Source organism: Diuraphis noxia, unplaced genomic scaffold (genome assembly GCF_037042655.1).
Source record: "Diuraphis noxia isolate RWA-SAM2 unplaced genomic scaffold, SU_Dnox_SAM2 contig0002, whole genome shotgun sequence".
Lineage (NCBI taxonomy): Eukaryota > Metazoa > Arthropoda > Insecta > Hemiptera > Aphididae > Diuraphis > Diuraphis noxia.
In genome coordinates, this window is record NW_028301712.1 from 68,830,669 (window position 1) to 68,843,570 (window position 12,902).

The following is a 12,902-nucleotide window of genomic DNA, read 5'->3' on the forward strand; positions in this document are numbered from 1 at the left end:
TACTATTGTTATTAACGTTAGAAGCAATACTGCCTCACTAGTCACTATAGGACAGTAAATAGATTCAGCATACAAAAAGGTATATGGTGTTACCTATTTGATTTGGCTCACTAACTCAATTAACCCAAAATAAAGATCTTCCTCTAATTCAGAATAATTTTTTAAGCTTTCAATGTCACAATAGACTTCCGTGTATTATCACTTGAAAAAAATTAAAACAACTAAATTTAAAATTCCCATATAAACTCTTACATAATATTATAGATTACTCAGAACTAGTTGAACGTTTATCCTTCAAAATAAATCCCCTAAACTCTAGACAAAAACAATTTTTCTATCCACCAAACATTTCATCAAAATATATGTCATTCTCTCCTAATACTCTAATGGCTATAGGGAATTCCATAAATAATATAAATTTATTTCACTGTTCACTTAATGATCTCTCTTTATATGTTCATTAATTTTCAATTTTTGTAAGTTTTTTTCTTTCTTCTCATTAAATTATATTTTGCATTATTATGTACAGTTTACACACAATTTAATTTATATATACAAATGTATTTTTTCTCTCATTTTTCCCTAAACATTCATGTAACTTTCTTGTATATGTAAAATGTAATTGGAATTTATTCCATGATAAACAAACAATAATAATAATTTTTGGACAAAGGTGTATCAAATTTTGAACGCATTTTAAATATCAGTGATATAAAACTTAAGTATTCATTTATTGATAAATTTTCTTTATAATAAAATAAAACAATTTATTTTAGCATACATTAAAAATCAGTGGCGTGCAGATAAGACACAAATCAGGCCTAGGCCCCTCTTGAAAATTAGGTGGGTGTGGTTTTTTTTTTTATTTTATAAATATTGTGTTTTCATAAAACTTTATAAAGGCCCTTAATAAAACATAAATTATTTATAACTTTTAGTTTTGGGTGGGTGTAAAAAAATTAACTTTGCCCCACATGGAAAAAGGGATCTGCACGCCACTGTTAAAAATAATTATAAGTCTAAAGTCACAAAAAAATAAAATCCAAATCATTTGAAACATCTGGAGAAACCAGATAAGAACTTTATATTGGTTATCTTTTAATATCAATACGGTTAATGTGGAAAATATTGTTCTTGAAATATATCAATCATCAATTTTTTATTGGTAACATATATTGAAGTATTGAATATCCGTAAAAAGTGCTATTAGTCTACCCCTTGTCATAATATCAACAGCTAATTTTCTGATACTGCTCGAATTTATAATAACAACTAATTTGTAACTAGCTTTATGATCGTCCTCCCACACCTTTATATAATAATAATACAATTGATTTTAAAATAATTGGTATATTATAAAATCAATAATAAAACACATAATATTGTAAAATTGTACGTACTTGTACAACATAATTTAATTAATAATTACATAGTGTAGATTTTTGACTCAAAGTATAATATGGACATCCTTAAATTAATAAATAATAATATTTTAATACAAAAAAAAGTGTGCAGTGAAATATTATAAAAGTTATCAACACTAAAATGATTCAAAATGAATGTATTAAAACCATTAATAAAAATATTACAATATAAACAATAAATATAATTTAATAGAAAAATCTGAAAAATAGTTCTTTTGTTTTGGGTATTGTTAAATAACCCCACTTAACATTAACAATGAAATAAACACATTTTTAAAATCTTAAAACAGAAAGGGTATAAAGTAACCAGTACATAATTCGATTAGATATTACAGCCTTTTGAATATAGGATTTGTATCCATTTGTTACATATGTGCATTTCCCACTAATCGAACTACTTTCATTAAACAATCTTACAAAATAAATAAACGATACTATTTATAGCCAAATACTATTTAAACAATGGAAGAAGTTACAAACTAAAATTAAAACATAAATTGCAATAAAACATTGGCAAAACTAAAACATTATCACAGTCATATTTTTTTTTTTTGTATTTTTCTTAAATCATTGGTAACGAATACTGACATCCTTATTATAATCATATAAATCATATATATTTTTTATAGAAACTACAAATACCTTTTTCTGATTAATTAAACCGAGTGTATAATCTTTTCATATTTAAGATTTAAATTAATATTGACTATTCATCAATGGTATAGAAAAATCAATCATATTCGGTAGAACAATAACTTTCTGTAAAAATAAAATTTATAATATTGTAAATACATAAATATATAAGTAAATATTCTAAAAATGTAATAATGATAGATCAATTTACTTCAAATTCTTTAATTAAAATATTATGTAAAGCTTTTGTAAGGACATCCATGAGAGGAACATTTGTGTCATTTACTTTTGGCTTAGCTTCAAAATTTATTTGGGGACTTCCTTTGAAAGAAACCCTAAATGAAAAAAAAAATTTATAAACTAAACTTAAGCATTTGATTATTAAAGAAATATACTTATAGTTTATAACAATCAAACAAGGGTATTAGATGTTCATTATTACAAATTATTATTAATGAATATTATAAATATATATATTGTATTACTATTAAAATTGTTGTTAAATTAATAATTTACCAAACACGATCCGTGGGTGGTGGAGGCAAATTTATAATAAGAGTTCCAACTAATTGTTTTACATCAATTACAAGAGTAAGTTCCTTTTTAGCAACATTTTCAAAAACTCTTCTTACAAATTTCAGTTCAAGAAAACCAGAAGAGCAATTTTCCATAAACCTTGTAATACGGCTTCCTTGAGGCGGTGGTGGGTCATTTAATGCCTGCTGTTCGAACAATCTTTCTGCAAAATTAACATCTTCTCGTGTATGCCCTTCATCATTAGATGTCTCTCCACTATCTTCCTGATTCGAGTCGTACACAGCACTTCTTCTAAAAAAATAAAAAATATATAATGTAGTTATGTATAATGTACAGGACTAGTTATGGAAAACTACACTTCGAGCAAGTTGGATTACAAAGTTGCTCTATATTATGAAAAATAAAATGATATAAAATTAAAATATTAACTACTAATTAATAATAATTCCTAGAGAATAATCATTTATCTTATGACACTGTAGACTAAAATTATCTCATTTAATTGTCATTAGTATTAATAATTAAGGATAATAGGTTAAATTAATAGGTAATTAAGTATCGAAACAGATAAAACCATACAAACAAAACAAATAATTTTTATGAAATAACAAAAAAAATGTAGATAGGCTACTAAATAATAATTATAGTTATTTATTCATAAGCCAAATGAATTTAAATTATTAAAAGTGAGAATTTTGGAAACTTGTGGCTTATTAATTTGAATCTACTTATAAATATTTACTATTGATATATTTTTTTTTAGTCTGCTATATTAAAAATGTACATATAAATATGTGCTAATATACTAATGTACCAATTAATTATACTTATAAGAGGATGCTACACCAACATGTGTTGTCTCCATCTTATAAACATATAAAATACCACAAAAGCTATTTTGTGCGGGACAACTTTAAACTTGCTGTATTTTTTGAAGAATAACCATTATTTTACAACATATAGGGAAGATTTTTATCTGTGTGGTAGCATTTTTATTATTTGAATAACATAACATAAATACAATATAAGTTAATAGTTTAAGAAAATTCGATTTTTTTTTTAAATTAATTATTTAAAATTAATGGTTAGTTAAAAAAAATAAAAACACTAACATAAGTTCTTCCCTATGCATTGTGAAATTTTGGTAATTTTGCTATAAATACAGATGGTGTTAAATTGTCCTGCACAAAACAGTTTTTGATACATTGTATTTATAAGACGGAGACAACACTTTTGGATATGATGTTCTCTTTAAGCTATTACAGAATTTGTTATGTTGTATATTTGTACAATGCTGCAAAAATAAGTGGATGTAACATACTCTTAAGATTAAAATATTAAAACACTATTTTTTTTAAATATAATATTTAGAGATTTAAAACTATCTATTTTGTAGTTATCAAATACTTAGTTGAAATAATATATAATTATTAATAATTTGAAAATGCTATAAACAAAAATAATATTAAAACTAATAGAATACAGCGGAACTTCAATAACTTGCACGCCTATAAGTCAAATTTTTGATAACACTATTTTTTTTTTTTTTTTGCTTCTAAAAGATTTTAGTTATTGAAGTTCTACTGTAGTAAATAATTGTAATTTCTTTATACACTTCATCTTTTTGTTCTTGAGCTTCCTCCTTTTTTAATTTCATAAGATTAAGCTTAGTATCAACTGATGCTTGAAATGTTCCATTATAAGTAATTTCAACTTCAAACCATATTCCTCGATGATCTATCCAAGGTTTGGATACACTGCGTATAGTTGGAATCTCTCCCTTACCAAAACATAAACTTCGAATCACAAGTATATCCATAACTTTTGGCAGCTATATGTAATAAATAACATTAATTTTATGCCTAGCATAAAAATATTAGCTTACAGTAGTTATTATTTTTAAATGAGTTTAAACTTACCCTAATAGCATTTAACTTCCGTTGGAATTTGTCAGCAATCATTTCAAGTATTTTAGGATTTTGTAAATATTCAAAGCACACACGGCCCAAAAGCATATTTAACCATAAATACTCATCGGAAATTTCATTTATTTGAGCTGTCATCAAATTCTAAAAATATTTTTGTCTTAAAAATATGTATGCAAGATTAAGATAAAAATCAAAAATTAAAGAAGTTAATAAAAAATACAGTACATTTTTCTATAAAATAGCGAAAAATTGTTCATATTAATACAAATTAAATTAATATCAATATTAACTACTCTTTCTTCTGATCGTTTTTCTCTATCTTTGTGCTTCAAGTCAGTACAACTGTATTTATGAAAATAGAGTGGTTATGGATGAAATCCCCCTCAAATGTTGGGCATAGTTGTAAAAATGATTGTTACCATTAGGCATTAATTACAAATACATACTAGTATTATCTTAAGAACATAATGGCATTGAGTCAATATGCCATAATGAGTGGCTCCTCTCTACCCTTAATCATATTTTTTTTACATAAAACCAGCATAAAAAAATCAATGATTAACAAATCTGAGGAAATAACTGAAGACAAAAATGTTATTCAAGTTTCTAGTGAAAATATCACAGACTTCACCTTTTATTAGATTGATCAAAATAAATATTTAAAATTAGATTTTTTTGAACCCTTTCTATTTTTGCCACTTATGAAATGTAAATTAATAGGGAACTCAGTTGAACTAGTCTGAAATATAATAGAGAAATTAAAATACAATTTTTTAAATGCAAAATATTTGACAGTCCCTTTTATCATGGTCACAAAAAAACATCAAAAACATTTAAATTACATTTTGTTTTTTGAAAATTTGAAAACAGTAATTTTCCAGTTAATTTTTAAAAAAGAAGAAAACTGAATTTTGAATGAATGAAAGCAATTTATATTTTCAAAAATATAGAAAATTGTATAGTTTTCACACTTTTTAATAAAAAAAATGATGTTATTCCAATAGATAATAACTAATAAGGAATACACAACTTTTTGATATTACCATTGATTATAAATACATGATCAATAATATTATCTTTAATATATATATTTTTTTTTGCAATTGTTCGACATATCCGTCATAAATAGCAATCAATTTTATAGACCCGTGATCTTTGAATCAAAATTAAAAAAATAAGAGTATGTCAAAGAGTAGTGTGTTTTTATTACCTATTGGATTAGTATTCATTTTGTTATCTCAGTGTGAAAATCATGCAATTTTATGCTGTATAATGGAAAATACAGATTTTTCACATTCTATTCAAAATTTGATTTGTTTTAAAACTTTTATTTTTTATACTACAAATAAATAACTCAACAAAATAGTTACTTTTAATTAAAAACATGGTAAAAATAAGACTATTAGTCAGGACCAGATTGGACAAATTCAGCACACCGAGTTTTTTGTGCTTAATCGGCCAACTTACAACCATACACTATGATGCAAGTCCAGAATGTAGACTCTATTTCTTTAATTTTGAACTCAACTCATTCTCAATCAGGAGCCGCATGGTTTAAGCGGCCCAAAATTGTCGTGGCTCACCAAGTTTTACTTGATATTTTCCAATCCGGCCCTGCTCTTAGTTATATATTACATTAAAAATACTGCACTTCAATAAATGCATTATATATTTAATCAGAGCTACTGACTTAAATTAATACAATTATAATAGTCACAGACACTAAAAATTAGCACTGGCTTCCACAGCCTGTAGTTTGTTCCCACCATTGTAACAAATGGTTCTAAATATTATACTGGCATACTGGTCATTAAGCATATAAAAAAGATATTCAGTAATTTGCTAAAAGCTATAACAAAAAAATTTTGGTAGGCACAATTTTTATGTACGCAGCTGTACAAAAAAACAAAGGCTAAAATGAATGTTACTGGCTTCCACTCAATTAGAATTTTTTTTTAATCAATATGTTTGTTGTTTGTTAACAGATAGGATGATGGTATAATACAAATATTGGGACTGAAATCCGCAGTCATGATAGGACTTCCTTTAATATTTTAACTGGCAAGATTGCAATACTTTGTACAAGCAAAAAAAATAATTAAATAAAAAATCGCAAATCATACCTCCTTTTTTTTTTGAACATCGGTCAATATTGGATTTTTAGATAATTCGTAAACATTAAATAGATAACCAAGATAAGCTTTGATAAATTTATTGTGTTCTTCTACATTTTGTTTTTTCTTATTTGTCAGTTCATCAATAGCCACCAGATCAAATGCAGAAGAAAGAGATAATCGGTGAAACCATAATTCCTTTTCTGGGTCATTTCTAGCAAATAAATATATTTTATCGGAATCAGTTTTCCATTCACCGTCTACTTCATTTTTTTCTTCCAAGTCAGTAGGTTTTTCAGCATTTTTTGATGTACTTGCCTCAGATTCATTGATTTTACGGTCACTTTTGGTATCAATTTGGATCACCTAAAATTAAGTTATTGTTATTTATTCATTAGTATTGCATTTTATACTACATTATAATTTATTTTCAAAATAATTTCTAGCTAGAAAAGTTTAAAAATTTGTTTTTTTGAAAATAAATTTAGATTAACTTGGAGAATTCGTAAAAATGTATAAGTATACAAATAAAATAATATTAAAATTATTAAACTTACATCAGACTTTGATTTTTTCTTATCTTTATTTTCGGAATAATTAGCTTCATTTTTGAAGTCAAAATCATCTTTCATATCTGATATGCCACATTCCAACATCTCTTCATAATATGCTTCTATGATGAATATAATTTAAAATTCAAGAAATAAAATAACAAAATCAAATACTAAAGCTGGATGTGCATTAAAATTAACTAATTTGTTTTGAACATTTTAATTTAGGCATCATTCAAAATTAGCTTTGTCATTATCTTGTTTTTTATATCCTAGAAAGACTTTACTTTACTGCCGTCCTAAGGAAGAATGCCGTAAATAAAAAAATAAAATAAAATGAGATAACGTCTGTATTATGTTTAACATTACAGTTTTACATGTTGTTTTTAAGTAAAAATACCGTAACTATGGTTATTCATCGAGAAATGTGTGCTTATAAGAAACAAATATTGCCGCAATTGTAATTAAATATAATCAATGCCTAGCAAAAACGCCGTAATCACAGTTTGCTAGGGAAGATTGCCGTATCTTTTTTTAAAATACAGCGTATTTACTTAGCACTTCATTATAATCTATATTTACGGCATTGATGTTTAGAAAACTGGTCGTCAATAAGCCGTATCTTATAATTTAATTAACAATTTTGGGAAAATTTAACGGTACATAAGCAATAATTCATCTAAATTATATAATATGTTAAACTGCTGCATGTATCTCTTTTAATAATTTATTTTGTGTATCTCATATTTTCATATATTTTAATTTTTATGTATATTAAAAATATATAATGACTAGATGACTTTGATTTCAAGATAAATATATTGTAATTACTTTCAAATTGTGTTATAAATTAAAACTAAAAATTAGTATTGATAATCTACAGCGTTATTTCTTCAATTATTAGTGATTAGTACATTTTGGTATGCTACGGTATTTTTGCCAAGTAACCTATTCTAAATAATTAAGTATGTACTTAGTATGAATATCAAAACAAGCATATCTTGGTAAATTAAAATTTTTAAATAAAATTGAATAGTTCCATTGCATTCATAGAGTATATTTCCGTAAGAAAATATGTATTTTACTTTGAAAAATATTATATTTATGAAAATAGAACTACCAAAAACTACTAAACATAAAAATTAATTTTTCTCGAAATGGCATGAAGGAAATTTACAGCATTCTTCCTTAGGACGGTACTATAGTTGTAACTATAGTTGTACATTAGTTATAACTTATTTTAAAAACATTTTTAAAATTATTCTATTTTTAAATTATACTATATCTCTTTAAATTCCTATACGGTAAATAGTATACCTCCATATAAGCTATATGGAGTATACTAGTGGAGTAAGGTATACTCACAGTATTAATTTTAAAAAATTGTGAGTATATTGCGTATACTCTCTGATCTCAATACTTACGAGAGAGAAAAGAGTTATTGTTTTTGCAGTGGGAAATTCATGTATTTATTGAAAACCAATTAATAATAAAAATAAAGTTGATTAAAATTTGTTTGCTATAATTAACACTACTCCTTTATTATACCAATCACCAAAGACATTGACTCTGGAACTTAATATTTACAATATTTGTTTCTCTAGTCAACATTAAGGATATGGAAGGCCTTTTTTTTAACATCGCAAACTTTATTATTGAAATTGTATTGAGTAGTTGAGTAACTTCATCAAATTTGATGGAAACATCACTAACTATAATGCATTAAAAATAGTTATTAATTATCAATATATTTTACTAGCTTGTAATGACGGTGTGACATAATCTTTACACATCCACTCGTCTGGTCCTTGAATAAATTTTTTAAATTTTAATGAGCGTCGAACACCGATTAAAGACTCAGGACTTAATTCTATACAAATAGGGTATTTTTTACTCCATTTTCTAAAAAAATATAACAGTTATTTTCTATAATATTTAACATATAAATACTACATACCTTTTATTTACTAAATTTTGAGGTAATAAAGTAATGTTACATTTTGATAACTTATACATGCACTCTTTAACAAACAACAATTTAGGTTTGGATTCATTATATAAAGATCTTTTAGGAACTTTATAATATGGATAAGACATAATAAGTATTGATCCTTTTAATCTAACATATACAGAAATAGTAAGTGAAAGTCGATATGTTTCTGGGCGATAATCATAGAGAAATTGGTTCATCCATCCCTAGTTAAAATAACAAAAAATTATTTTTAATCAATTTTTTAAGCTAAATCATAAATTAAATTAAATAAATTTAGAACATTTTTTGTAGTTACTTTAAACAACATCAAGCGTGGATCGAGGTCATATAAACTTTTCAATGATCGTATGATAGAAGCTTCATTATCAGGAATATGGTCTAAACTAGGAGGGAACTGATTTTTTTTATAATCTTCTTTTGTAAACATTTCTAAAACATGTCTAAACTTAAATGCGAAAACACTGCCAAGTACAAAAGTATTCTGAAAAATAAAAATTCAAAGTATGTGAAACATTTGCTAACTACCTGAAAACAGTAGTCAAACTTTGCATAGATTTATTAACGAAAAACATATTTTGTATAAAAATAATAATTTGCTTTCATCAGTCATCATTCACAAATTTAAATTTAAACAATTAGTCAAGCATTTTCCAGTATCACAAGCTGGATGGATGACCAACCATGTTTTTCGCGATCAATTTTTGCCTCACATAAAAACATATATTCCAACCATAACTCTCTTCGTGGATATGTTACAGAAGATCAAAAATAAAATACAAATTATGAAACAAAAAACAATAATAATAATACCAAAATATACACAATTTTGATGTGCATATTTCTGATTACATTATATTGAGACAGAAAATAATTTTGAGGTGGATTTGGTTTAAATCTGGGCTAAAATGTACTTTACCATCCTATGCAAAATTATATTTTTTTTTTTTTTTTGTTACTTATTTAAATATACTCTTTAAAAAAAAATGATTCAAACAGAATTTGTTGGTCAGACTTAGTTTCAAAGTATAACGTTTGAAAGTTTTCTGATTTACTGTGTTTTACGCATGAGCACAAACCTAAGTTAATCACACATTTTGTGATTTATGGCGCTATACTTATTACTTTAATTAACAAGGTTAAATTTAACTCTAACTCACTCCTTTTGCAAATTTCAAAAACCATAATTTTAAAAGAGTTAGAATACACACCAAAAACGTAGCAAAATAGAAAAAAAATGTATGAAAACCATAGTAAATTATACCGTATTGGCTATGCATAAAAAACACAAAATTCTTTACTTCCTAAGGACATAACTTCAAAACTAAGCCTGACCAACAAATTCTGATTGCACCATTGTTCTTATCTCATCTGTTAACAATAAAAAACAATAAGTTAGTGAAAGTAATGCGAAAGCAGTCCCCACTCCGGCTCTCGATACCACGAAAAAAAAAACAATAAGTAATAAGAATAATATAGAAAATATACAAATATGAATAACGTGAAGATTAGACTGTTCATTAATAAAACTTCAGAAACTTTTTTCACCTATTTTAGATCTCTAGACTAGTTTCTTTTTAATCGAACGTGAATTTGTGGTAATGTAAGAGAAGACATATTTTGAATGAAGGGGTTTATGTGGTTTGTTAATTTTGAATAGAAACTTTTGTAGTGGCTTTTTGCAAGCTCGTTTACTGATTGTATTTTTTGGTCATCAGGGAGGGCTGCATTTGTTATATACCATGGAGCACCAATGATAAGTCTTAGGGTAATTAACTGAAAGGCTTGTATAGGGTAAACGTTTGAGGGTTTTAGGAAGCCCAAATTTGGATGCTGTATGACAATACTGGCCTGATGATTACTTTACACCATTGTTCTAAAATAGTTAATATCAGTAAGTTCCAAAAATAGGGGTGGTAAAGAGCATTTGTTTCTAAATTTAATTTGTTTTCATGACTTTAATACTTACTAAATACATTGGAATATATTTGTAGCTGATATAGCATCCGGTTATCCCAAACAAAATTAATACAACATATTTCATTTTATCTTTTGGTCTTAGATGTTCACGTTCTGAGCAATCATGTTTAATATTATTTGATTTCAGCTCTAAGTCTTCTAAAGCATCTTTTGCTGTCTCTATATTATCTATTAGTATGTTTTTTTCTGTGAGTTTTGTATATCTACGGCGAATACCAAGGAAATTTCTATCAATAATATTATATTGAATTTGTTCTTCTTCAGCTTCATCAATTTCATTAGATATCATAGAAACAGAATCATCATCTTGACCCGAATCATCAGTTTTCCTAATAATAAATAGTATTTAATATTATTTTGAATATAAAATTAAATTATCATTCATTACTTTGATCCCATGCTTAAATCACCACCACTCTCGCTCCTCCACAATCCTTCTTTAATATCTGATAAAAAACTATCAAGGCGCTTAATAGTCGTATCACAAGGTGAAGATTCAGCATCTAAGCTAGTTGATCTCTTCAATCCAAATAGACCTAAGTATTGAGAATTCCCAGATGTTTGTTCAGGAGATTTTAATTGTTCATCAGTCAACCCTAATATAAATAAACAATAATACATCTTTTATGATACACAAAATAGACAACAATTAATAATAGTCATATTTAAAAAGGATAATAAAATTTGTTTAAATAATTTTGTTTACAATATCTCTATGCAAGTGTAAATACCTGTTGATTGTATTTTTGTTGGAATGGTACACAAACCTTCTACCTCCTCATCTTCTGCATTGAACCGTACCGAAAACGACATTTTATCTAAAATAAAAATTACATAAATTATTTTGGAAAACTAAAAATTTAAACGAAGCTATAATACAGTAAAATGATTTTGTATTCACTTAATATGTCACACACATTGTATACATGCATAAAATATCAATATATACTGAAAATTAAAACAATACAATTATGTGACCTTCTACAATGGTATTATAATAGCTAATCGGTGTTACGCCAAAACAAACAATAGGTACTTACCCTTTCCCACACTTCTTCGAGTTTTTGACAACTCCATGATACACCATGAACGTTGTGTTCTTACATAAGGAGCTTAAAAAATTGTTTTATCAACTTAAGGTGTTCGATAAATCCTCGTGAAAGTTGTAATTTTCATTTTAATATTATAAATATTAATTTTTAATTCATAAAAATACAGGTAATAATTAAAGTTTCAAATCATAAAGTATTATAAAAATGTACCTTATCAAACAAAATTAAATATTGACTATATCAGATTATCAACATAGATCAATAGAATATCGATTGTAAGCAAGCCGTTGTCACAGATATAGATAGTATATTATCTATATCTTTGTTGTCGTCATCGAGATAGATAAGAATACTGGAGCGCGCACTACTCGTACTTGACACCAAAAAACGGTCAGGTTAAAATGTTATCCCCACCACTGTACGGCAAAAAATAATACACTAATGAGTAGTGACTATAACAAAGTCACCATCATACTGTTATTACCTATTAGTGGAGTACCTACTTTCAATTCATTTTGATGAACCAATTCATGTGATTCAACTCATTTAAATGAATCAGTGATTCAATGATTGATCATAGATGGTTCATTCATGAATTACTCTTTCTACCGAGTTCTGTAATATACCTATGTTATAATAATATAATATGTGGTACTGCTCAAGGGGAGTTTTATAACACAGCATAGGTGTGAT

The 12,902-nt window shown here is 26.1% G+C and overlaps 1 protein-coding gene across 3 annotated transcripts; it reads right to left on the reverse strand.

Annotated features, from left to right (window-relative positions):
• Positions 1-1,380: 1,380 nt before the first annotated feature.
• Positions 1,381-12,450, reverse strand: LOC107172725 (testis-expressed protein 2). Of its 3 annotated transcripts, none has more exons than XM_015523026.2 (14): positions 12,198-12,450; positions 11,889-11,975; positions 11,546-11,753; positions 11,147-11,486; positions 9,476-9,661; positions 9,145-9,383; positions 8,944-9,089; positions 7,194-7,309; positions 6,646-7,002; positions 4,514-4,663; positions 4,208-4,425; positions 2,574-2,885; positions 2,269-2,392; positions 1,381-2,183 (listed from the first exon to the last, which is right to left on the reverse strand). In XM_015523026.2, exons 1-14 carry the CDS (start codon positions 12,232-12,234, stop codon positions 2,121-2,123), a joined length of 2,583 nt encoding a protein of 860 aa, XP_015378512.2. In that variant the 5' UTR covers positions 12,235-12,450; the 3' UTR covers positions 1,381-2,120. The 3 variants fall into 3 exon arrangements, with proteins under 3 accessions (XP_015378512.2, XP_015378519.1, XP_089075819.1); XM_015523033.2 differs by lacking the exon at positions 12,198-12,450 and adding an exon at positions 12,037-12,151; XM_089219693.1 differs by lacking the exon at positions 12,198-12,450 and adding an exon at positions 12,059-12,104.
• Positions 12,451-12,902: the final 452 nt, after the last annotated feature.

Excerpts from the sequence above, each read along its gene's own strand:
- LOC107172725 (XM_015523026.2), bottom strand. The coding sequence starts at position 12,234 with ATGGAGTTGTCAAAAACTCGAAGAAGTGTGGGAAAGG. Across the intron at positions 11,976-12,197 it reads TCGAAGAAGTGTGGGAAAGG|ATAAAATGTCGTTTTCGGTA; the intron begins GTAAGTACCTAT and ends TTTTTATTTTAG. Across the intron at positions 9,384-9,475 it reads CACGCTTGATGTTGTTTAAA|GGATGGATGAACCAATTTCT; the intron begins GTAACTACAAAA and ends TATTTTAACTAG.